Below are 24,379 nucleotides of genomic sequence, written 5' to 3'. Positions count from 1 at the left end.
GGCCGGGCCGAGGGGCTCCGCGGCGGCACCAACCGGCGGGCCCCAACCCGGGGGAGGCAAACAGCGGCCGCACGGCCCTCGGTCTGCGCCGGCGTAGGGTGTGCACAGGGGACCTCGGGCCTAGCCCGGCACAACGCGCGCCGCCAGCGCTTAGTCGCTGTTTTCCGCACTGGACAGCGCGCCGGCTGGCAAAGCCCACCGTAGAACACAGGCTGCCAAAAGAAGGGCAGAGATAGTCTTTCTAGCGCCCTTTCCACTCCAAACGGTGATCTAAGCGCTCAGGTGCCCTGAGTCATTTCCTCCTCCTCCTCCTCCCAACTTTCTTCCTTTGCCTCCTCCTCCTCACCCCCGTTCCAGCCCGGCCCCACCTCTGCTTCCACTTCAGCTCTTGCTGCAGGCCCAGCCACTGCCTCCACCGCACTGCCTCTGCCCACACAAGCATGGTCATTCACATCTGCGCAGCAGATAAGACGTTCTGGAACTACTGCTAGACCTCTGCCACAGAATCGTAGTGCTTGGAAAGGACCTCTGGATATCATCCAGTGCAAACCCCTGCTAAAGCAGGTTCCCTACATTAGGCCGCACAAGAAGGCATTCAGGGGGGTGTTGAATGTGTCCACAGAAGGAGACTCCACAACCTCTCTGGGCAGCCTGTTCCAGTGCTCCATCACTCCCTAACAAGTTTTTCCTCATGTTCACACGTAACTTTCTGTATTCCAGTTTGTGCCCACTGTCCTGTCACTGAGCATCATGGAAAAGAGCACAGCCCCATCCACCTGACTTCCACCCTTTGGGTATTTATAAGCATCGATACAATCCCTGATCCCCTCTCAGACCTCTCCAGTTTGAACAGCACCAAGTCTCTCAGCCTTTCACAGAAAGGAGATGTTCTAGGCCCCTCACCATCTTTGTGGCTCTCCACTGGACTCTCTCCAGTAGTTTCCTGTCTGTCTTGAACTGGGGAGCCCAGAACTCCAGGTCCAGCCTCATCAGGGCAGAGTAGAGGGGAAAGATCACCTTCCTCAACCTGCTGGCCATGCTCTTTTTAATGTACTCCAGGATACCACTGGCCTTCTTGGCCACAATGTGTGTAGCTGTATTGGCCTTGCATGGCAAGGTTTTGGTAGTGGGGAAGTTGCAGTGTTGACCTCTGTGAGCAGAGCCCAGCACTACACGGCAGATCAGAGCCAGCTCCAGCTGCTCCAAAAGGGACTGCCACTGGCTGGAGTCTGCTAGCAGCAGCCAATGCATTACATTAATCTCCCTTATGCTGAGTCTGTTTTACCCATGACAGCAATTGGCAAGTGATCTCCCTGTCCTTATCTCAACCTACGAGCCTTTTTTACTGTACTTTCTCCTTTTTGAGAAGGAGTGCAAGAGTGGCCTGGCAGGGCTGTGAAACCACCACACCACTGCAAAGAGCAGCTGGAGGAGCTGACAGGGCAGCATTGAGGATTCCAGCTCGGCATGCCACAGAGCGTCCAAATACTAGCCACCATTTTGAAAAGCACCCAGAAATACACATTGCAAAGAAGGTACCAATCCTCTAATCAACCGACTACAACATGCTTATTTGAGGGATGCGAAGAACATCCTCTTGGGATACAGTTTTGTAAGTCACATACACAAACGTAATCATACTCAGAAAATGCATAGAGATACCATCTCTATTAATATTAAATAATGTTAATATTTTAATAAATTGAATATTAAAAATATTCAATTAATAAATTGGAACATAAGCACAAGTCAAAGGCAAGAGATAAAAAAAAAGGAACATGTTTGAAGTGAGTTTACATAGGCATTAAGAGCACATTATTAGGATAAATGCCCCACAGACACATTGCTGCAAATAAAGGCAGTCTAGCATGGACCAAACACAACATAACCATGTAACAGCCCTCCATAAATGTCTTAGTTTTAGCAGAGATCAGTTACAGATGAGAGGAAGTGAAAACAGCCCTACAGAGGTCTTGGGTCAGATTTTCTTGTTTAAACTGCCCAGTACAAATCACCACAGAAGCTGGTGAGGGGGGCAACCCCCACCACATTCCCTGAGGGACTCAGCAGGAGTGCCTCCCCCCCAGTGGCTGCTCTCTTCACATCACTCCCTGACACAGAGGAGGTATTCACACAAGTGATAGGAAAACTCTCACCCAGCTCTTTTCCCTGTGTTTGTCCATATATCGCATGAAGCTTTATAGGTTTGTGTAAAGGCATGTGTGCTTGAGGACCCTCCTTTCTGCTAAAACTGCTAACTTCTGCTGAACGTTCTGCTGCTTCAGAAGGGGATTCCCAAATCTCTATATAAGCACTGAGAAACATCTCCTCCTCTGTATACTCAGTTATTTCATCATCTCTCACCCAAGCTTTTGTCTGTAATTTGCATCCGTGTTTAATCATGAAGCTAGGGAATTTCACCTATTCAATGTTGCCAACAGCACCGACTGAAGACTAACAACAAAGCCTTCCTTCCACCATGCATGCAAGGTTTCAGCACGCTCATCTCCCTGCAAGCTCTCCCCTCTTCAGCCTTCCAAAGAAGCAGGTAAGGGAATAGCTCAGCCTCTTCAACTCAAGTCACACTCAGCCAAATGCATGATCTGTGGGATGATCCTGGAACACAGAGCTCAAAACCCATTTTACATTAGGCTGCATAGTACAAGTCTTCTCTAGCAGGGCCAGACTAATTCAGCTTATGATTTCTCTGTGAAACTCTACTATTTCTACAATAATGACTAGAAGGATCCAATTTTGAAACATCAACCAAAAATTTTCAAAAATGAAGCAAGATCCATCTATCACACTGTGGGCAAAGACCCGCTTGAGAAGGAATGATTACTGCCTGCACGTGGATGGCAGAAGAAGTCCAGAATACCTACCTTCTAGGTATAACCAGACAGATGACTGTACCCAAAGCCATTACAGAGTCTTGGCTATTGCAATACACATTTCATGATCTAACAAGCCAGATTTTTCCAGATGCAGAAAGGAACAGAAGAAGTCAAGGTAAAAGCTTCTGTCCATTTGCGTAGCAATGCAGGGTATCACATCACAATGTTGTCCTACATTCAATGTTGAATACTGCTCATTTTGATCTGTGGCTTCTGATGGTTAAAACCCTTAGAATTCCATCTGTACACCCTGCATAGGCTTTTTAACAAGCAATAGCTCCCAGAATTGCATGACCTGTGAATTCAAGCTTAACTTCATCTACTCTTTCCACGCACAATTAGACACAAGCAGACCTGCTAACTGGTTAGGCTGTTTCTAACATGAGCTCAAAAGCGAGGAGACTGAGTTTTTTTCTGAAGCAGACTTGCACAGATTAAGGGATGAGCTGTGAAACTCCAGCATAGTCCCACAACAACCTTACATGAACAAAAAAGCTTCATAAGGGGAAATAAAGGCCTTATCATAGCAAGTACAACATATAAATGATGGTGAAGACTTCATAATGCCTGCCAATAAACAGCATTGCTTCCACAGTGGTGCCTGCAGCCTAAGACTTTCCATGCCACAGAAATGCCAGATTTCAAAGCAAACATCTCAAGGGAGAGCAAGGTTTTGCAAGCTAATGAAACTGGTCCCACACAGCTGCTGTCTGAAGGGCCACCCTCTCTCCACAATTTACAGGCTGAATCAGCTCAGAGAGGAACAGCCAGCACCAGGCCGAGGAGAATAGAAGAAGCAAACAGGCAGACAGGCAGGGGCAGCAGAACAAGTCCTCTGACAGCATCTATCCACCATGCTGGAGCTTTCTCTCATTCTGCCTTTTGACAGGGCTGCTAATCCCTGCAACAATCTAACAGCCATAGTCTAAACAGCCAGTATGTCAGCACATTGTAGTTACTCGCCTCAGCCATGTAGAACTGGACAAAAAAATTGCATAGTGTAGATTACACCATGTTCCAAAACACATAAAAATAAAGTTGCTAGGAATAGATTTATGGCATAATTAATACATATTTGACAATTAGATACATTTCTCTGCATCAAAATGTTACTGGAAAGTTTGGCAGCTACAAATAACTCAGTATGAAATTTAAAATACTGAATTATGTAGTTATAATAATAAGAATCTACATACAATACAACATGAGAACCTGCAAACACATTCTGAATACCACTTGGTTTTCAGCTTCACAACCACTCCCAAAACAGTAAGCAGCTCAGGCAACTTGACCACTTAAGAGATGCTTCACTATGTAATTTGGCTGATAAGTTTTACTTATCACAAAGCACTATACAGGGTATCACATAGTAATGCTAGTGATAAGGATCATTAAGCTTTCTGTTATATATTCATGTGAAGATGAAAACATCACCCAAGTCAGAAAAGGTGTCTAATCCACCTCTGCTTTGAAGAAAATTCATTTCCAAAAAGCAAGCTTACAAAAGGATTCCCTTCTCTAAGAAAGCTTCCCATTCAACGCGTAAGCAAAAAATAAAATGTCAACACTTAGTTGAACGTCAACATTTAGTTTCAGTGATAAATAGCAATAAAATATTCTCCAGAAACTTTTTGGTTACACAGTACTGGTTCACTGCCACTAAACACTCAGAAAGATAAGCAGCATATCTTTAAAACCAAAGTGCAATACAATACTAAATCAATACACCATACATAATATTCCAGTGAAGAAGTTATCTAACCTAGCTTCTTCAATCTAATTATTAAGTCAATACACACCGGAATTCTTCAAAACATGAAAACTGCTCTGGAATCATTGCCCAGAGGCATTACAAACCGCCCATATCTTACCAGTTTTACAAGATATACACCAAATGAAGTTTACCAGTAACAGTATAGATAATAGAGTTCCTTTGATACTCCAAAACTAGCAAAACCCCAACACCAGCACAAGCTTCGTACTGGACTGTTAGAGAAAATTCATAAAATGCAAATGAGAAAAGGTAGAGGTAACTCTTGCCTTAACGCATCTTTCCTGTATTGGCCAAAATGTTATCACAACTTAAAGTTTTAACAAAGAAATGCTTTTCATTCATTCTATCAGCAATTTGGAAGAACATCAGATTACAGTGAGGACTGCAGACATGCTAGGAGGAGTTTGTTTTCTTTTAACTGTGCCTTTTTAGTCAGATAACTATTATCCAAAGAGAAACAAAGGAACTGGCTGAGCTGCTCATTCGATTATTGCTGTTTTCAAAGTATCTTGGAATATATGGAAGTTCTACAATACTGAAACTAAGCCACCCTGTAATAGCATTCCGTGAAAAGAACAAACAGGATACTAGCTGCCATTAGTAACGTACTCAGGTATGGCAGCATGCTTAGCATCACTAAATGCAGTTCTGCGCATAGGTCAGTCAGCCCAAACAGTTCTGTTTTAAAACAAGATTCCAAGTCTGATTAATAAATATTCAAGTTAAAAATTCACTGAGACATTTGTAAAGCATTCAACCCATTTCCATATCATGTTTTAATAAGTTAATTAAGCGTAACACAAAAATTTATGTAAGATACAGGAAACACTAAAATCCACCAAAAGATTTTAAAAAGTAAGTGCACACTGAATGTTTCTTGTGGTTCATTCTGGGCTATGCTTTTCATGTAATGCATTTCAATACTGCTATCAGTGATTTGGAAAAAAAATGTAATACACTTTCTAGCAAATGAAAACAAAGAGGTAAACAATGACAGGAACAAGACAGCTTATCATTGGATAAGGCAATCTTGTTTGAACAACAGACATTCTGTTATTAGCAGACATGAGGCCACATGAAAACCACAGAAAAAAATCACAGGCACTGTGAGGCATAAATGCGGAGGACACAGACAACACAAAGAATTTAGGTCCTCACACAGATACGCAGTTAAATAGGAGATCCTAGTATGATGGCATATCTAAAAGTACACATCCCCCAGGTGCGTAAGCAGGAAAATCTCTCACAGAAGTAAGGAGATGAAGCCTACAGGGCTAGAGCACAGTCAAAAATAATCTGCTCTATGCAGTTCGAAAAGCTTGATTTATTCAGCTTATCCAAGGCTAAAGGAGTACTTTGGTCATACAGTATCGGAATGCTCAAGAGGAAGAGAAGTGAGGGAAGGCACACGTTATAGGCATCATGAACTCCATCCTGCCAACCTCTCAAGTGTAGTAGACGTAACATTTCAAGCTGCAGGAATCAGATGAAAAAACAGTTTTGATTTATTTTGCCTTACCCACTCGATTTCCCATAACTAATCTTTAAGTCAGACACCTTTTTACCTAAAAAAATAATCACACTTCAAAAAAGAGTAAAAAGATAGATACAAACATTAGCAGATACGGATCTACAGCCTAATCTACACAGGAAGTTGAATCTCAGAATCTGAATAGTACATTTAGTCCTTAAAATGCACTAATTAATATTTTTGTAGTATTCTTAGCTACAATATTTGAAATCTTGCTCCCTCTAGTGGTTGATTTTGATGTTTATTACCTTTCATTGCTGACCACACAATTGTCATTGTCGGATGTAGAGTGTAAAAATAAGTTGAAGAGTGCACTGCTAAGAAGTGTTTTGTAGGTGTGCAATGCATACCTGCCAGATTTCTGAGTTTACTTAGAACTGTTTATAAACATGAGTAAATATTATTGCTCTAACCAGTTGTAAAGTAACATACAAACTCAGATCAACCTCCTACTGTTCTAGTGTATAATAGCTCATTGAGCACAAACACATTTAGGAAAAGCAATGATCACAACATCTCTTCCCATTTCTGAAAGTTTCCAGATAGATACACTCTATTAATTGGAAGTTAAATATATTGTGCAGTTATTCACATGAAATACAGAAATTCATGTCAGGCAGCACTATTTTTAATCCAACATTTTGCTACCTGTAGTGGAATGAGCCACCCATGCTCTCTCAACAAGGCTACCTATTTGCTGTTGTCCCAAACATTAGCTTTGGAGCTAATCTAGCAAGCAAGCAAACTAGTTGAGAAAGTAGAAAAGAGCTATTTTGAATTGTTATCACTAGATTTACATTTATCTTCACAGACAGAGAAAGCATTACTACAGTTCAAAGTGCTACTTTTTGTGGTGAGCAAGTCCAGCAAGGAAGGGAAAACAGAAGACATCATATAAAAATATCACCTTTTTCCAGGTACTGTGGCACTTAAACTTTGACTTCATTATCACAAACGCTAGAGTAAAAAAATAAATATGCTGTATTACAGCCAATATTAGGACATCCTGCTTTGCTTTGAGAGCCTTGTTTGTTAGCACTCAGCAGCCTCCTGACAGAGTCACACTGTATCTTCAGATCAGGTGAAAACCATTTTTGTGGCTGCGGTACCACTAGTATAAATCTGTATGCAAATATACTCTCCATTCAGGAGTAGTAATGATGTTTTCAGTGTTTCAAGGCATTCACATGAAGAAGTCATACATTTAATACATGTGATTCACTGCACCTGCTTAGCTCAGTTCACACATTTATACCCTCTCCTGTCCTCACACATCCTATAAAATCAACAGCAACAACCTATGGCTAAAAGTGAAATTCTTAATTCCTTAACAAAATGTAAACACAATCATTTTTCTAAAGCAGTATGTACTCATCCATTACTATACATTCTACATTAAAGTCACAGTCAACTAAGCCACATTTTGAGAAAAAAATCTTAATTGTAGAAAAGATCAATGTTTTTAGTTTTTTTAAACTTAAAATTATGTTATCTGAAAGCTTTTAAAGTTTAAAAATGAGTAATTCCAGTAAACTACAAATATTCCACTACAATCTTTCTGAATCTTTCAAACATAAAATATTAATATCAGGATTTTCCTTTTAAAATCAGATAAAATATTGTTTAAAAACAAAGTTTCAAAGGTATTAATTTTAAAAAAGTTCAGTATTGTTAAATTTTTTGCATCTTCGTTGTTTTCATAACTTCTAACAACACACAAATTATAACCCAAAGCCCACTGTCTTTAGAGGGAAGGACAGTTAAATAAATGGAGCATTCTGCTATGCCACTGCAGCACTTTAGTTTGGAGAATCCCAAACAACATACCCCTGCAAGGGGAATACTGCTCCTTAGTCAGAGCCATTTTTGTGTGTTCAGCTCTAGCACTGGCCATCCCACTGCCATGCTCACCACTCCTAACAACAGACTTAAGGAACTCTCTGTGTAAAAGTCAAACGAACTAGGGAAAGAAATCCAGCACAGTTCACGTTTGATAGCATTCAACCCTGATACATGTGGAAAAATTGCTGTCATGAACTGTATCTTTTCTCATTTTTAAAATATCTTTTTGGGAATGGGGTTAATGGCAGTCAGCATAGTGAAGCAGTCACGCCTGTCAATCGCAGCCGAAGTAGTCTGATGCCAGTGATACTGAAATTGAAAGCAGCTGTTCAGTGCAAATGTTGTCTTCATTGAGACAAAACTTCATCAGGTTTAATACTTACATATTGAATGTCCTGTACTAATTACCCAATCAGCACAAGATAGATGGCAACAGATTGATTAGAGGACTCTGTCAGAGCAAAGAAATTAAGCACAACTTTGGCTATTCTGCTTATTTCAGGTATTTTAAACACACCAGTTACTTCCAAATCCTGATTTAAATCAAAGTGAATAAAAATAAGGTGCTAAGAATTCAGAGCTTTGCAGTATGTCTACATGAAGTAGCTGCACTTCTGGAGCTTACCCCTGAACTCCTAAGGCTTCCTGCTACAGATGACGTTGCACAATGGATCTGCCATCAGTAGAATGGTGCAAGATGGAGCACTGCATGCACTGCAAGCCAGCAAATTGGAAATCTGGTACTCAGAAAATTAAAAGGGCAAACATTGTGCTTAAAGCGTATAATGTGGACTGCCTATACACATCACCGTACGTATTTCAAGCAATGAGCACACAGCACTGCAAAGTTGGTAGCATCTTCAAATCAAATCTTTTTGCTCTCTTACTTAATGGACTAAGTAACAAATAATAATTACATTCCAGCATGCACTCCACAGTTTAAATCTAAATAGAACAAAATAGTTCAGTTATGAGGGACCTACAAAGATCACCTGCTCCAACTGCCTGATCACATCAGGGCTAACCAAACGCTAACACAAAGTACTGAGGACACTGACCAAACCTCCTGAACACTGACACAGAGGGCATCCACCACCTCTCTAGGAAGCCTGTTTCAGTGTCTGACCATCCTCACAGTACAGAAATGTTTCCTAATACCCAGTCTGACCCTCCCCCGCCACTTCCCGTGCTGCCATTCCCACCCTGCCATCAGTTCCCAGGAGCAGAGCCCGGCACCTCCCTCTGCTTCCCCTCCTCAGGGAGCTGCAGGGAGCACTGAGGTCTGAGGTCGCCTCCTGGCCCGTGCCTCTCTGGGCTGGGCAACCTGAGTGCCCTCAGCCCTTCCTCATAGCACATGCCTTCCTGCCCTGTCTCACCAGCTGCGCTGTCTTCCTCTGGACACTTTCAAGGACTTTAACATCCTTTTTACATTGCGGAGCCCAAATCTGCACACATTATTCAAAGTGAGGTCACACCAAGGCAGTGGGAAAATCATCTCTTTTGAGCATGTGGCTGTGCTGTGCTAATGCGCCCCAAGATGTGGTTTACCCCTGGGCTCCAGGGCACACTACTGGCTTGTGCTGAGCTGCAGACACTAGCACCCCTTAGGTCAGCAGGAGTGCTGAGCTGCTCCCCAGCCACTCGTATCCCATCAGTGCCTGCATCCAGCATCGATCCATCTCAGGATCGCACATTTTCCTTTTTTTCTGCTGATTACCTAGTGCTCTGACCTATCCAGATCCCTCTACAAGGTCTCCCATCCCTCCAACGGGTCAAAAGCACCTCCCCATTTAGTGTCATCAGCCTGCTGAGGGTGCACTCCAGTTCTGTACTCTGATCACTGGTAGAAATGCAGAGCAGGACAGGCCCTAGAATTGAGCCTGGGGAACACCACAGGTAACCTGCTGCCAGCCAGATGTAGCCCCATTCATTCACAACAGCCCTTTGAACTCTACCACTGAATTTCCACACAGTCCTGACTACACCCAAATGAGAAATGACTCAGATCTTCCCAGCTCGCTGACTCAAAGAATTTGACCAGTTGAAATGATTGCTGGTGTATCTCAGCAGCTCATGCTCATTTATGTCTGCGTTGCTTTCTATGCAGCTAACTAGCCTGTTTCCCAGATGGTGGTGTAGCTGGATAAATCCAACTACTGTTGACAAAAAAGAGCATCACAAAAAAGTGGTAGAATTAACTATATGTAAAGAAGGTACAACATGCGAACCAAGCATCTAGAACTACAACAGAAGATAATGTGATTTTAGCTATTTATGCTTGTCAAAGTGTGAGAGAAAACCCTCTAGTGAAGGACAAAATACAAAAACAATCTTATGTCTAAGGTGCCTCAGGGTCTAAGATCCGGCATTATCTAATCATTTGATCTCTGTGCTTCAGTTCTCCATCTGTAAAGCAGAGATAATAATGCCTTCCTACTTCTTCGTAATGCAATGAAGACATTTCCAGAAATACTAGCATGAAATGCATGGGTATTGAAAAAAATAAGAGCAAAGGAGTAGACAATAGCAGGGAGGCGGGCTCACCACAGCAGAGACTCAGAGGTACTAAATTATTCCTACATCTCCTTCCTACAGGGAAAGACTGTACAAACATTAGCTGAGTGGGACTCAGATGAGTCCCATTTAAAAAACAGTCTTAAATATCTGTTCTCCGCATATCAGGGAGAATTGAAAGTTTACATGACAAATCACAAACTTCCACCTTCTTGCTCCAAAGATAGGCATACACATTTTGTTTCAGCTTTGTAGGACTGAGAGGGTACATCAACACTGTGTAATATGCAAACTGTAGTCAGCACCTCGATCACTACCAACAGCCTGTCAAAAACATGTAAAACAAGAACTGCAGGATCAGCATGATCTGTGCTAGCTTTTTATACCTCTAGCATCCTGGAAAATTCTATCATTCATAGTTGAAGTGAGGGAATTAACTCCTCAGCATTCAAATAACAGTTCAAATCACTAATAGTCCTGCTTTTACTGAAAGCAGACAATCTGATTATTCCATCCATGCAACTGCAGAGGATGTTTATGGGAAAATCAATATCCTGATACAAAAGAGACTTAAAACATTTATCAATGCAAATATACAATCCTCATATGCTATCAGTGGAAAAAAAAAAAAAAAAAAAAAAGGCCAACCTCAAAATCAACTTACCATAACTTACCATTCAGGCAGCCCCTCCTCTGACCGTCTCCAGACATGCCTGGACAGGGATTACCATTAATTTAAATGAGCTTGAATCGCATATGTAAAATTATGTTTCTCTTAAATCACTATGCACTTTCAACTCTGTATTTGATTTTTTTTTTTTTTGTAGAGAGAGGAATGGAGGATTGGTCAAAAATTACATAATACTTCAATTCTACAAAATTTAAAGGAAGAAATCATGCTTAATATTGACAAAGGATTATCCCAACAGATTCCACTCTATCTTCACAAGCACCACTAGCCACATGACTAGCCCTAGTCAAAAATTCTGCCATCCTGGCTACATCTAATGTGATCTTTATCCCCAGATAGACAAATGTACACCATGTTCTCTATCCTGCTTTTCTTCAACACCATTGCTCATGCAATTGTACATATGCACAAGGAAAGACTTCACCAGTGGCTGACCAAGTACTGAAAGCCTATATGTTCACCTGGCAAAGAAGACACAGCGCAGAGGTAAAGGAGGAACAGCAAACCTGAAAGCTCATATTGAAGGAGACTGGCTCTGGTTCATATGCATCTATACCAGCACATCATCATCCCCTCATCTCAGGCACTACAGCAATTTTTAGAGATACTTCCAGGTTTAATCAGCCTGGGAGGTCACAGAGCATTAACCAGCTTCCCAAACCCAACCACGTGCTTTCCCATTTACGTCCCAACAGAAATACAGCAGTCTGAGACCACGAACTCCTAAAATATGACAAAACTGTTGTTGTGGTACTTCAGAGTCCCACAGACATTTTTCAGTTGTGTGAAAGTTTTAGGCTCAGTTTTGGTCACTGCTCACTTCTCTACTAAATTGCAAATTTGTGTGCCTGGCCAAGAAACATCATGTCATTTCCCAACCAAGAACCCCTCATGGAGCAATTCCTCTCCCAGCTCTTCAAGGTACGCATGTTGCAGCTGTAAGCCACGCTAACTTATTCTACATAGCTCTGAGGCTCTAAACTCCTATCAGCTTTGCTCTGTTGAAGTGTCACTCTGCTAGAACTTTTAACTGCAAACCACCTCATCTCCTCTAGCCCAAAGAGAACTTTGCCAATTTCTCCTATCAGCACACCCTGAAGAACAGAAAAAGCAGATTCCATTGCTCCATGTTTTTGCTCTACAACAGCAGGTTTCTCACTGCTAGAAAAGAATTCTGCAAGCCTAGATCATATCCTCCCACTGTCTCTAAAGCTAACAGACAGCCTGCTTCAGAGTACACTGTGGGTACGACCACCTGGCTGCTGCTGCACAAGCCCAGAAACTCACATTGATCAAAGGCAGACATCACAACATACACCCAATGTAACACTGTATGAGGTTAATACTGACAATGCTGTCACACAGAAAGAACAGTACCACGTTAATGACAAACACAGAGCTGTGTGAAAGCTAGGTTCAGGAGACAAGACACACTCAAGCTGGTGTCATTACAACACTACACTCCTCAATGCCTCCTACTTCCCAACACTATGCTTGAGTCCAGAATCAGCTCCCAAGACCCTCTAAGAAAACCAGTGTTCCAGCAGCAGGCGGAACCACATCTTTAGAGTGCTCAGGCTCTGGGACCATGCTGCAATTTTACAAGAGGCCAGCTACAACTCCTCTCAGCAGTGAACAAGAGTCCCTGGGAGGGCTCGCCAGCTTGTGTCCAATCATGCCACGACTGTCCCTCTGTATGTTGGAGTGGAAGAACTGCTCTCCCCTGTTTAAAGCCAAATGACTACTTTGCTGAATAGCACTTCAGATCAGGAACATAGGAAATCTCTGCCCAAACCACCAATATCCTGTAGATCAAGATGACAAACCTGCCAAAATTGGCACCAGAGAAAGGGCTGTGAGTCCAGAATACAGCACTTTGGTGATGTTCTTCAGTTTTCTGTAGGTGCAGGGCACCACCTCTATGAACCTTTATGTTTACATCTCTTCCGAAATGGTAACAAACAAACAAATGGAACAACAAGGTGTGTGAAGAACAAGGGGACTAAAGAAGCTTTGTACTTAACAGGAGGATTTCCTGGGTGATTTAATCTTTTTTTCCAGTATTCTTCCGTAAATCTCTCATGCTTCTTGAATTCCTATATTCCAAAATTTCTTTTCATTTGTGAAGTCTGACTAGAATTCACATTTGTGAAACCATCTCCTTAACAGTATTCAAGAATAAGCAAATACCAAACAAAAACACTTTCCCTAAGGGATCATCAGTATTTATCACAAAGTCATTCAGCTGGCACAACAGTGAAAAAAAGTTGCATTGTGTAGGGCAGAAAAAAGGAAGCCTTCCAAAAAGGGTACTGCAAGGATAGCAGTCTTTCTGATACACGCCTCCTTCTGCATTACTCCCATTATAGCCTTGCGTCTGAAAGTATTTCTTAAGCTTCAAGGCAGCTAAGCAACTCCTTGCAGCTTGCAGTGCTGTGGTCTGCTGGAATTGTGTAATAAGGAAGGTTGATGCCTGCAGTATTGGTTTCAGTTTTGCAATTATTTTTATCAAGGTGCAATAAAATGATGCAGATGCAACACAATGCTGCAGTGTTGGCACAGAGCAGGGATGAGAATTTCCAACTCGAGAATGTAGCTGCAGGATTGTTTCTCTGGCAACTTGTACAAGAGCTAGCAAAAATCAGTCACTGTGCTGCAGAGAGTCCGCAAGATTTCTCAAATGTAACAGAAGTCTGTAACAGAACGTACAGACGTGTAACAGAAGTGGAAATATTAAAGGAAATAACTCTCCTGGAAGAAGTGAACTGATCCCTATCAGTTCAAGCTCTAAGAAAAGGGATCATCAGCAGGCTTACCTACTATTTTTCTCCATATTTCCAAGAACAAGAAATATAGGCAACAGCCTCACTTTGGACAATAAAAAGACCCTGAATTAAGGATCAAATGCTTTCCCATTAACACAAATAAAGCCAATTACGAAATCATATTATAGAAGTCTCAGTATGCGTAGGTTGAGGCAACTGAACATCGGGAGATATCCAGTTATTACTAATCTGTCACTGTCTGACAATCAAAGCCACTAGGTCAACAGGTACACACTCCACAGTGACTAATGACCGCAGTTTGACAAGCCACTTTCCACCAGTCTTGGTCAACTGGGGAGGTCCCAGATGACTGGAGACTTGTAAACATGACATCCATCTGTAAGCAGGGTCAGAAGGAGGACCCAGGGATCCACAGGCCTGTCAGCCTGTCCTTGGTACTGGGGAAGGTTACAGAGAAGATCATCTTTAGTGTGATCACAAAGCATGTGCAGGACAACCAGGTGATCAGGCCTATTCAGCATGGGTTCATCAAAGACAAGTCATGCTTGACCAACCTGACCACCTTCAACAACCAGGTGATCTGCCTGGTGGATGAGGGAAAGGCTGTGGATGTAGTCTACTCAGACTTTAGCAAAGCCTTTGACGCTGTCTCCCACAGCATTATCCTGAAGAAGCTGCAGCCCATGGCTTGGACATATATGGTATACTCTTCACCAGGTAAAAACCTGGATGACGGGGCCCAGAGAGTTGTCGTGAATGGAGTTAAATCCAGCTGGTAACACGTCACTAGTGGTGTTCCCCAGGGGTCAGTACTGGGGCCATCCCTGTTTAAAATCTTTACTGATTGTGTGGATGAGAGGATTGAGTGCACCGTCAGTAAGTTTGCAGATGACATCAAGCTGGAAATGCTGAAGGGTAGGTAGGCCCTACAGAGGGATCTGAGTAGGCTGGACTGCTGGTCTGAGACCAATTATATGATGTTCAACATGATCAAGTGCCAGGTCCTGCACTTTGGTCACAGCAGTCCTCAGCAATGCTACAGGCTTAGGGCAGAATGGCTAGAAAGCTGTATGGTAGAAAAGGAGGTGCTAGCCAACAGACAGCTGAACATGAGCCAGCAGTGTGCGCAGGTGGCCAAGAAGGCCACTCTTTCTGATACAAGCCAGATCCCTGCTGTAGTCAGTATGACTAGGAAAGAGATTGTCCCCTCTGTTCTCAGCCCTGGTAAAACAGCACCTTGAGTACTGTATGCACTGAGGCCACAGAGCATGTCCAAAGAATGGTAATGAAAAAGGGTCTGGAACACAAGTCTTATGAGGAGCTGCTGAGGGAACCGGGATTGTTCAGCCTGGAGGAGGCTCAAGAAAGACCATACTGCTCTCTACAGCTACCTGAAAGGAAGTTGTAGCAATGTGGGAGTCAGTCTCTTCCCCCAGGTAACTAGGAACAGAATGAGAGGTAATAGCCTCAAGTTGCACATGTGGTTATCGGGTTGGGTTATTAGGAAAAATTTATTCTCTGAAACAGAGTGGTCCAGTATTGCAACATGCTGCTCAGGGAAGCGGTGGAGTCACCGTCACTTGAGGTGTTCAAGAAATGCACAGATGTAGCACTTAGGGATATGGTACAGTTTGCTTGGTGGTTTGATTAGATGATCCTAGAAGTTTTCCCACATGTATAACTCTACAATTCTAGCAGGTAACTTGCATGTGCTTGAAAACTTGTGGTATGTCCGTTAGGAAGACACACGAGGCTGCGCATTTCCAAGAATATTTCAAGAACTCCTCCCATTATACAATGTGGATTTGTTATTCAAATTTTAATCATCTTGATGTCTTGGAGAGATGTTTTCAACACCATAGGTTGAGTTGAGTACTCATCTAATTTTCACTCAGCCCACAAAAAGAGTTCAATTCCCTCCATTCCTCCAATTTCTGATTTACGTGTGGCATTTTTTTTTCTAAGTATTGCAAACTTTAACTTGAAAACCTTAAAAAAACATTTCCTACAGAACTCCACCCTCCATTTCTTATTTTCATTTCACTCCTTCAAACAAGACACAGGGAATGTGATTAAATGCTTAGTCAGAATAGTTCCTTATTATATTGTCTTTAACAGTTAAGAGAAAGCTGAATCTGGTTCAAAGGCATACAGAATTAATGGCCATAAACATTTTAAGCTTTAAAATTGTGAATACTTCCATTCTCTGCTTTAGAAAGGAATAAAGTTGCTCAAGAAATCTTCACTGAGGTCATTACTATGACTATGTAGTCTCAGAAAATTTTAGAAAATTTTCTAACAGCATTTAGAATAAAACCTAAAAACCTTTTACTGTCTGCAACCCCAGTATTCTACTGTTACAGCACTATTCTATAATAGCAGTAATTTTCAAACTGGAACTCACAGCAGCCTTTTACCTTGTCAAAATTTTTTGAAAGCCTAAATATTAACTTAAAAATGTAACATTCAGCAGTACATACAAAATACAACACAAAAGGCCAGAAGATTAATAAAAACAGCATTCAACTGATTTGGAAGAATCTTTTTGAGAGTTCAGGGAAAGGAGATTGACAAAATGGCATTTAAAATGATTCAGACAAGCTCTCTCCCGCAGATGAAAAGTAGCAGCTTTCACACTACCACAGGAAATAATGGTCACAAGAACTTTTCATGTTTTCTTAAGATCCATCTTACACATGCCAAGGGAAAAAAAAAAAAAAGTAAGAAAATGAGAAAAAAAAAGAGAAAAACTACAGCAAATCATGTGTTTCTGCTAAGCCCTGTAAAATTCAGTCATCTATTCTTTCAAGATAGACTGCGCTGTAAAACTTCGGGGTTGAAGAGAAAGGAGAAGGGGGCTACTTTTATTTGGTTAGAGGACTTAGAAAAAAGCTCTTTCTTCTGAACATCATCATCAAGTAGCACAAATCACAAGTTAAACTGCCATATTCTACATAAGGGTTTGAAACACATATACAAGAACACAGATCTTTTTTTTTTTTCTGGGACCTTTTTAAAACATACTTCACTCTGAATCTTATATCAGTCAGTTAAGCCTTACTCTTATCCAACTCCATAAGCTCCATAACATCACTGCGACAACTAAAGCTTAGCCCCTCTGATTTGACATCACTGTGCAGCAAGTAAAACTGCACTCTTGTTAGCGCCAGCCCAAAAAATCACAACTTCAGGAATTACCTTGCTGCATGCCTCCAGTGTGACAAAACAACAGTAAAGGTTCTCCAGAAGAGTCCCAGTCACAAATGACAACTTTGCAATTATTCCATCATTTACACCAATGCAACCCCATTAAGATGCTAATAGGTTTGTGCAGGTATAACTGATTGCCACAAGCAAAAATGGAAACACAATCCTCTCCTCTGCTTTGTCTCTACAGGGTTCAAAGAAGTTAAAAGCTTTAAAAGAATTAAGTACAAAAGAGCTGAGATCTGCTGACTAACTGGCTGCTTCTACTTATTCATTCCTCAAAACCCAGTAATACACCAGAAAAATTTTATATATCACTTTATGCATGCAATGATGTTGTTTCTCATTCTCCAAGAATCCTCATGAACCCTAAGTCCCAACTGAAACAGCTCACCCTTTGAAAGATCACAAGGTTTAATATGAGAGCAAACTGGAAATATCTGAAGTATGTGTATTTTGCCTGTTCAAATAAATGCTCACAGAGAGATAAAAGAACAGTGAGGCCGTAACAAGAACTTGGGAGCAGAGACTCTACCTTCAGAGGCAAGTGCCAACTATCAATTTATTACACCTTGAGGAACTCGTGCTTTGTGTTAGGTGTTCATGAATTCTAATGAGATTATTCTAAGAGATGAAACAGCAGGTTTTTCTCATTTTAGATAAAAATGAATACACTGGGCAAGAATTGGAGCCAAGTGATTCGTTACCTCATACACATCAGACCTTCTCGTGACCTTGCTGTTTCAGAGTAATAAATCAACAACTGCATCTTTCAGCATAACCTCAAGGTCAATCTACTTTGTACTGTTCTCTAGAATCAAAGGTGGAAATAAATTTTAAAGAAAAATGTTTGCTTGAGCTTCCTTGGATATGGTAGCTGTCACACTACAAGGGAAAGGAGTCATCGTACGGCATATATCATGCTTTTAAATTCACAAAATAAACTACTCTGTGACAAGAAAAGTCTGAATTACATCACTAACTCTTTTACAAAATCATGCTTCACCTTGAGCTGAGCCATGAACGATTCTGGCTGTGTCTCTGGGTGAGCATGGTTAAGAAAGGAGAAAGCACGGTGTGGGAGGAAGCTGGGAGAGATAAGTGAGAAAATGTGAAATAGCCCTGCAGGCACCAAGGTCAGTGCAGGAGGTGCTCCAGGTGTGGAGCAGCAGCTCCCTGCAGCCCAGGAGAGGCCCACGGAGAACCAGGCTGTCCCCTGCAGCCCACGGGCACCGCACGGAGCAGATCTCCCGGGCAGCCACGGAGGAGCCCACGGCGCAGCAGTGGCTGAGGCCTGGAGGAGGCACCGCCCACGGAGAGCACCACAGGAGCAGCCCCGGGCCGGAGCTGCAGCCCGTGGGGAGCAGCCCGCGGTGGGGCAGGAGGGCTGGGGCAGCTGCCGCCCATGGGGACAGTGCCGGAGCTGCTCCTGAGGGTGGGCCCCGTGGTATGGAGCCGTGTGGAGCAGTGCCTGCAGAGCTGCGGCCAGTGGGGACTTGTGCTGGAGCATCCTTGAAGAATCTCTCAGTGGCTGTGGTTATCTGTATACATTACCTCTACCTTTTCCCTTTCCTTGCAAATCTGCTGCTGCTGCTTGTATTAATTTGTACAAAAATGATAATATACTACTTTTCTCCTGTACAGAAACTGAAAATGTTCAGAAGACAAAAATATCAGGTACTGAATTAATGGGAAATATATGCCTCAAATGGAAAAAATTCTTCCTTTCCCCATCCTCTTCAAGGCTCTGCTACCACGGGTACATTCACAAGATGCTCCTGTTTATTTAAAAAAAATATTCATCACCTGACCAGCCAAAGTTTCCCTTTATACCGCTACTGTACATGACAACTGCAGAACTGCAGTCAAAGGACTAAAGAGAGATGAGCCAAAATGCTGGACAGATACAATGCCATAGGAAAATCCTACATATTTACTCTAGTAAGGCCCCCGTAATGCTAACACTTCTGAACACAGTAAAGAAGTAATAAAACTAAAATAGCAAAAGTAGTAAAACTATAATTCCTCTCCTCCCACTTAGAATATTCTGAGCCACAGGAACAGGAAATGCCAATTACTTATATGCTCTAAAAAACATATATATTTTTTCCCTGTTAACCTAAGTCAAGCCTGAACAGTAAATAATTACTGTTTGCTGTTCTGAACACAGTACGTCCTCTGTAGCTATAGTATAAAGACTCCGAATCATAGTATTTCTTTTTAATTTCCATTCCAGGGTAAATTTAAATATTCTTAAGGGACTTCTAAAGGCAAAGAAAAAAAAACAATAGGAATTTTGATTTTTTTTTTTCAGGAAAATATGTGGCTTAGGTATTACACTGAACACTAACAATAAATTCCATTCCATTTCATCAAAAAGAATCTAAGAACTATGCTCGTTGCACCATCATCCATTATAGGAATGGAAAGCTAAAACTTGATGTAGTTACGAGCTTCTGCCACCCAGCATGGGGAAACTATGGAGAGTCCTATCTGTTCTGAGAGTTCCATCTCTGTGCTTCATTCTAAAACCATAAAGCCCATGAGGGCTGTATCCACAGCACAGTCTGCATGGAAAGATGTACACAAGGCCAGAGGCGCAATTCAGCACTGTACACAAAATTAAAAACTTTTTTTTATGCAGCTTTTTGCATCCATAATATTGCCATTCTGAAAAAGAACACTTCTCCCAGCACTGTTGTTCCCACCCCCACCCCCCAATCTTGCTGCATAGAAACTGAAGACTAATTTAAAAATGTTGGGTTTTATCAGCTTTTCTCCACCACCCAGATAAACTCCACAGAACACATCGATTTTTCTGATCATTCATTAAACACCACAAAGTGTTTTCACTGAGAAGAAAATGTATGGTTATATCATATTGAAAAATGCAAAAAAGGAAGATTTTCATTCCATCTCTTCCCTTACAGAATAGTATATACAAAAAAAAAAAAAATTATTCAGAGACATATATCAAATTGCAAAATTATTGCTTCATTTTTCACTGTCAAATTAAGCCACAATAGACAAATTTCAAGAATCAGTTCCTTTTAAAAGCATTCTGAAGGAGAATGACCCGTGCAAGCATCGTCTCTGCCATGCAACACGGAAGAGGTTGTACTGTGTAGGTACAAATCTATTTTATTGTATAATTCAGCAGTCTTTTATCCTCACAGTATCAAATGAAACTTCTAATTATTACAAATATTGGGTATTTTGTTGTTGTTTGGTTTTGTTGTTGTTCTTATTTTTTAATCCAGGAGGCACCGAAAACTCATTTTAAAAACTATATTCCCTATAGGGCAGAATCTCACTAACTTATGCTGTTGAGTGTGAGAGACCTGGCTTTCAAGTTTAGTTTGTGTATTAAAAAGAAAAAAATAGGAAAAAAAAAAGGCTTTTCTGTATCAGAAACACCCCTCAATTACCATCGTGATTATTTTACCATAATGGTATGAGGCACATAGTATTTTTTCGATTAATAATTTTCTGATTTTGTAAAAGTAAATACTAACAAATATATAAAAAAAAACCAAAACAGTTTCTTTTATACGAACTGAGAAGTAGAACAAAGAAAATGAGAAACGTATTGCATGTGGCTGCATAGGGCATATCTGAAACATTACTGTACTAGAAATAAGGCATAAAATTATTCCAGTCCTGAAGAGGAGTCAGCACCACAGACCTACAGTAAAGGATTATTTTCTTCTAAATGACGTACATCTTGGATAACCAACTCTGCTGGCATCACAGATCATACTGCTGACTCTCAGGTGAGCATGACACAACTATATGCTTCATTGATCACCTCCACTTCTGAATTCACCTTAAACATTTTACACAACAGAACACAGTTTGCAGTATCATCACAGGAAGCGAAATATAAAATTTCAAGAACAGATACATTTCTGATCAGAAATCAGAGCAACTCACGATTACCAATCTGCAACTCAAAACTCCTCACTAAGTTTCAAAATACGGCTCTTTTTTCCGTAAAAAAAAAAAAAAATTAACTTTGGAACAACAGCTTGTTAAGTACATTTTTCTGATTGTACAGACATATTTGATTTTCTGCAATTTTCCCCCTGAAATACATTTTGATTGTCAGGTTTTGGATGCAGAAGAAAACATCAACAATGGAAGTTTACTTGCTTACCTCCAAAAATGAAAAGCGAACAGAGGACTGCATGGACTGCAAGGGCTTGTTGGGGTTGGGCTCAGGCTCCTTGGGGTGAGACTGAAAGTTAAAATAACGTCATCTCTAGTGAACAGAAGATTTAGCAAGAGATTTAGAATGAGTTGTTTTAGTGCAGGAGTTACAAAAGGAGTTCCAGTTAGAACCGAAACATAACTGTCCTTCCAAATGAAGAGAGTGACAGTAGCCACACAGTTTTTGACTTAAGATGAAACTGATTTAAATAAAAACAAACATGAAATCTGTTGCTGGTGCATAAGCTTGACTATGTGAGGCTCTCCCTGATACTTGTTTGTGTACTGTCCAAAGAGGGAAAAAATGGCACCCTGTTTCAGACTTTAAAGCAGAATAAATAACTCAGACAGGATGGTGGTTTTTTTGCTTTTAGTATTAGGAATTAGGTTTGATTAGGTTTTTTTTTTATGCAAATCAGATGTGTTGGAAAACTAAAAATGATTATGAGCTTTCATCAGCAACAAGAAATCTTAGAAAAAAATCCAATTTGAAAGCCTAAAGTTCAGGGACCTACTAAAAATTGTAAGTGACCTCCACGCAATTTCCATCAGTATCACTGATGATCACAATGTCCTACTGCATACATCAAACCTTTTACCTATGTAATGAAGTATGGATACAAGCAACTAATGTCCCCAAAAGCATATTTGAGCTCTTGGCTCCGAAGGTGCCCTCAAGAAATTGCTTCAAGTGCAGCTCCATTGAGGAGTCTCTCAACAAAACAGTACGCTACTGAACGATTTCACAGGCGCACTTTTATGATACACTCATGCAGTCACATGCATGTGTCCCTGCAACATTTCCAAAACAGCTTTTAAAAAAATAGTTCAATTACACACTTCCTGTTGTGATTAGCTGAAATTATCTTTCCTAAACTACATGTGGCACCACTGGTTTATGCTAAGTAAAAGTAGATGCTGATGCGTAGCTTTTTCCAGATGACCTTCACAAAGACCTGTCCTGCTGCACAACAGACCCCTGCAGCCAGCCAGCACTGGTGTCCTGACCTGCCCTCAGGGAGCCACAGACAACCAGAATGCTGCAACCAGCTCCATCCCTTGTTTTCACTTGCATGACAATGCCACATTTTATAACATTCTCATTAAAGCTGGGCAAGGTGGAGAGCTGACTGAAAATCAGCAGAAATAGTACTACTCCTTCCAAAGTAGACATGTAGGGGGCTGTCAGTGTTGCCCACACTGGCAATGGGCTGGAAAACCGCTGTGCTACATTGTCTGTGCTCAGTGCTGTTCCTGGGGGGCTCAGCAAGGGCAAAGGCAGGTGATGTGGATGGCAAGGATCAGGAACAGGAAGAGAGCAGACACTCATCTGAAGGCAATCCAGGCAGAAGAAGGAAAGAAGCGGTGCTGCTGCCCAAAAAGCACAGGTCGACAACAGTAAGAGAGGATGGGGACTGCTATGGAATAAAGATCACAGGTAAGGAGCCAACCAAAGCCAGAGCAGTGGAAAGGAAGGAAATAACGGGGCTAGCACTAACTGAGAAGAATATGTTAACTCGGATAAGAATGAGATGAAGTCACTATCTTCCCCTTGCTGTCAACAAATCTGGGGGACATCCAGTATCAAAACATGACCCCCCCTTCTAGTGGCTGGCATACACTCAGCAGGTGGAAATCCTTCACCTGCTAGTAGTTACTCCATCATTATTCTTCATTTCTGAAACACTGACTCTCAGTCATGGAGCAGACTCTCGGGGCATTCAATATCAGACATGCTCACACTGTGCCTCTATAAATTCCCACCAAGTGTTGACAGAGTAGTGTCAATCCAGTTCTACGGAGCTTGCTTTTCAGCTTTGCTTTTTTAAGACCTAGAAATTACAGGCAGAAACCTGTTAAAACAAATTATCATAGTGCATATGCACAAGGCTGACAGGCAGCGTTAATTCCTACGTTTACTAAATTTGGAATGCTTCATTCTGAATCCTTAATATTCTTTGAAAGAAGCTTTCTGCAAGTAATGAATAGGAAGTAGGCAGACTGTACAAATTTCTCAGAGATAAAACGTAATTCCAGTCCCAACATTTAAACCTGATTGAAAGAAAATTTAAGAGAATCCAAACGCAAAGACTGTTTCAAAGAAACGGCTGTGGGTTTTTTGTTTGTTTGCCTTTTGTTGTTGTTGTTTTCTTTTTTTTACTTTTTTTTTTCTTCCCAGTATTTGCCTCTAAAGATACTTGAAAATAAAAATTTGGGGGACACAACTTAAAGCTGTGTTGACTCAACTTTGACAAATGAGAAAACAACTTCATGGTAACCACTACATGACCGCAGCCCAAACATGGTATTCACTTTTCTCTACTCACAAATTAAGTTCAGAAAGTATGAGCATGGTGAGAAATGGAAATGTTGTTATAAAAATATGAAAAAAAATTAAACATACAAGTGGTTTGTATCTGGACAATGTTTTAACAAAAAAAAAAAAAAAAAACAAAAAACTTAGCAATGCTGAAACTGAAGTATAATTATTTTTACCAGTATTTAAATATTGCAGAAATAATGCAAAGCAAGTGTGATTTTGTCAGGGTACCATGAAATTAGGAAACAATAAATGACTACCTTGCATTACAAAAACACACACGCGTGTAAAGAACCAGTAACATGAATCACTTTTCATCTTTTGCAGTTAGTGATGTTATTCGCATTCAATGATTACATAATTTAGTGAAGACTGATTTTAAAATATTTAAATTTCCACATCTCCAAAGGAGCTCCATTATCAATTATTCATGGCAACCATTTTAATGAGCTCCCTGATAAGACCCCTCCTTCAAAACTCATGAGAAATTAGCAGCTCTAATTTTTTCAGACCATTATCTAGAGCTCAGTGTGCTCACAGCTAACACACACTGCTCGGAGGAAAAGACACCAGATTGAAATGCAGAATTCCTCCCTGACGTTTCACAAGCC

General features: G+C 41.1%; 1 protein-coding gene and 1 long non-coding RNA gene across 11 annotated transcripts in view; one reads left to right on the top strand and one right to left on the bottom strand.

The window, feature by feature from the left end:
- Positions 1 to 24,379, bottom strand: part of MAST4 (microtubule associated serine/threonine kinase family member 4) — a 300,840-nt gene that overhangs the window by 108,121 nt on the left and 168,340 nt on the right. For 5 of the 10 annotated variants that reach the window (XM_021379467.1, XM_021379468.1, XM_021379471.1 and 2 more), the window contains one exon: positions 21,396 to 21,476. The exons of the other annotated variants lie outside the window; for them this stretch is intronic. In XM_021379467.1, coding sequence (XP_021235142.1) covers positions 21,396 to 21,476 — 81 coding nt within the window. The remainder of the gene's footprint in view (positions 1 to 21,395; positions 21,477 to 24,379) is intronic. 10 annotated transcript variants of the gene reach the window in all.
- Positions 2,225 to 18,127, top strand: LOC110389304. Its single transcript, XR_002433114.1, has 3 exons — positions 2,225 to 2,548; positions 7,011 to 7,116; positions 11,383 to 18,127. It is a non-coding gene; the product is annotated as an uncharacterized LOC110389304 (long non-coding RNA).

The sequence above is a fragment of the Numida meleagris genome, chromosome Z (genome assembly GCF_002078875.1).
Source record: "Numida meleagris isolate 19003 breed g44 Domestic line chromosome Z, NumMel1.0, whole genome shotgun sequence".
NCBI classification, from domain to species: Eukaryota; Metazoa; Chordata; class Aves; order Galliformes; family Numididae; genus Numida; species Numida meleagris.
The sequence above is the reverse complement of the archived record's forward strand: the minus strand, read 5'-3'. Positions and strand labels throughout refer to the sequence as shown.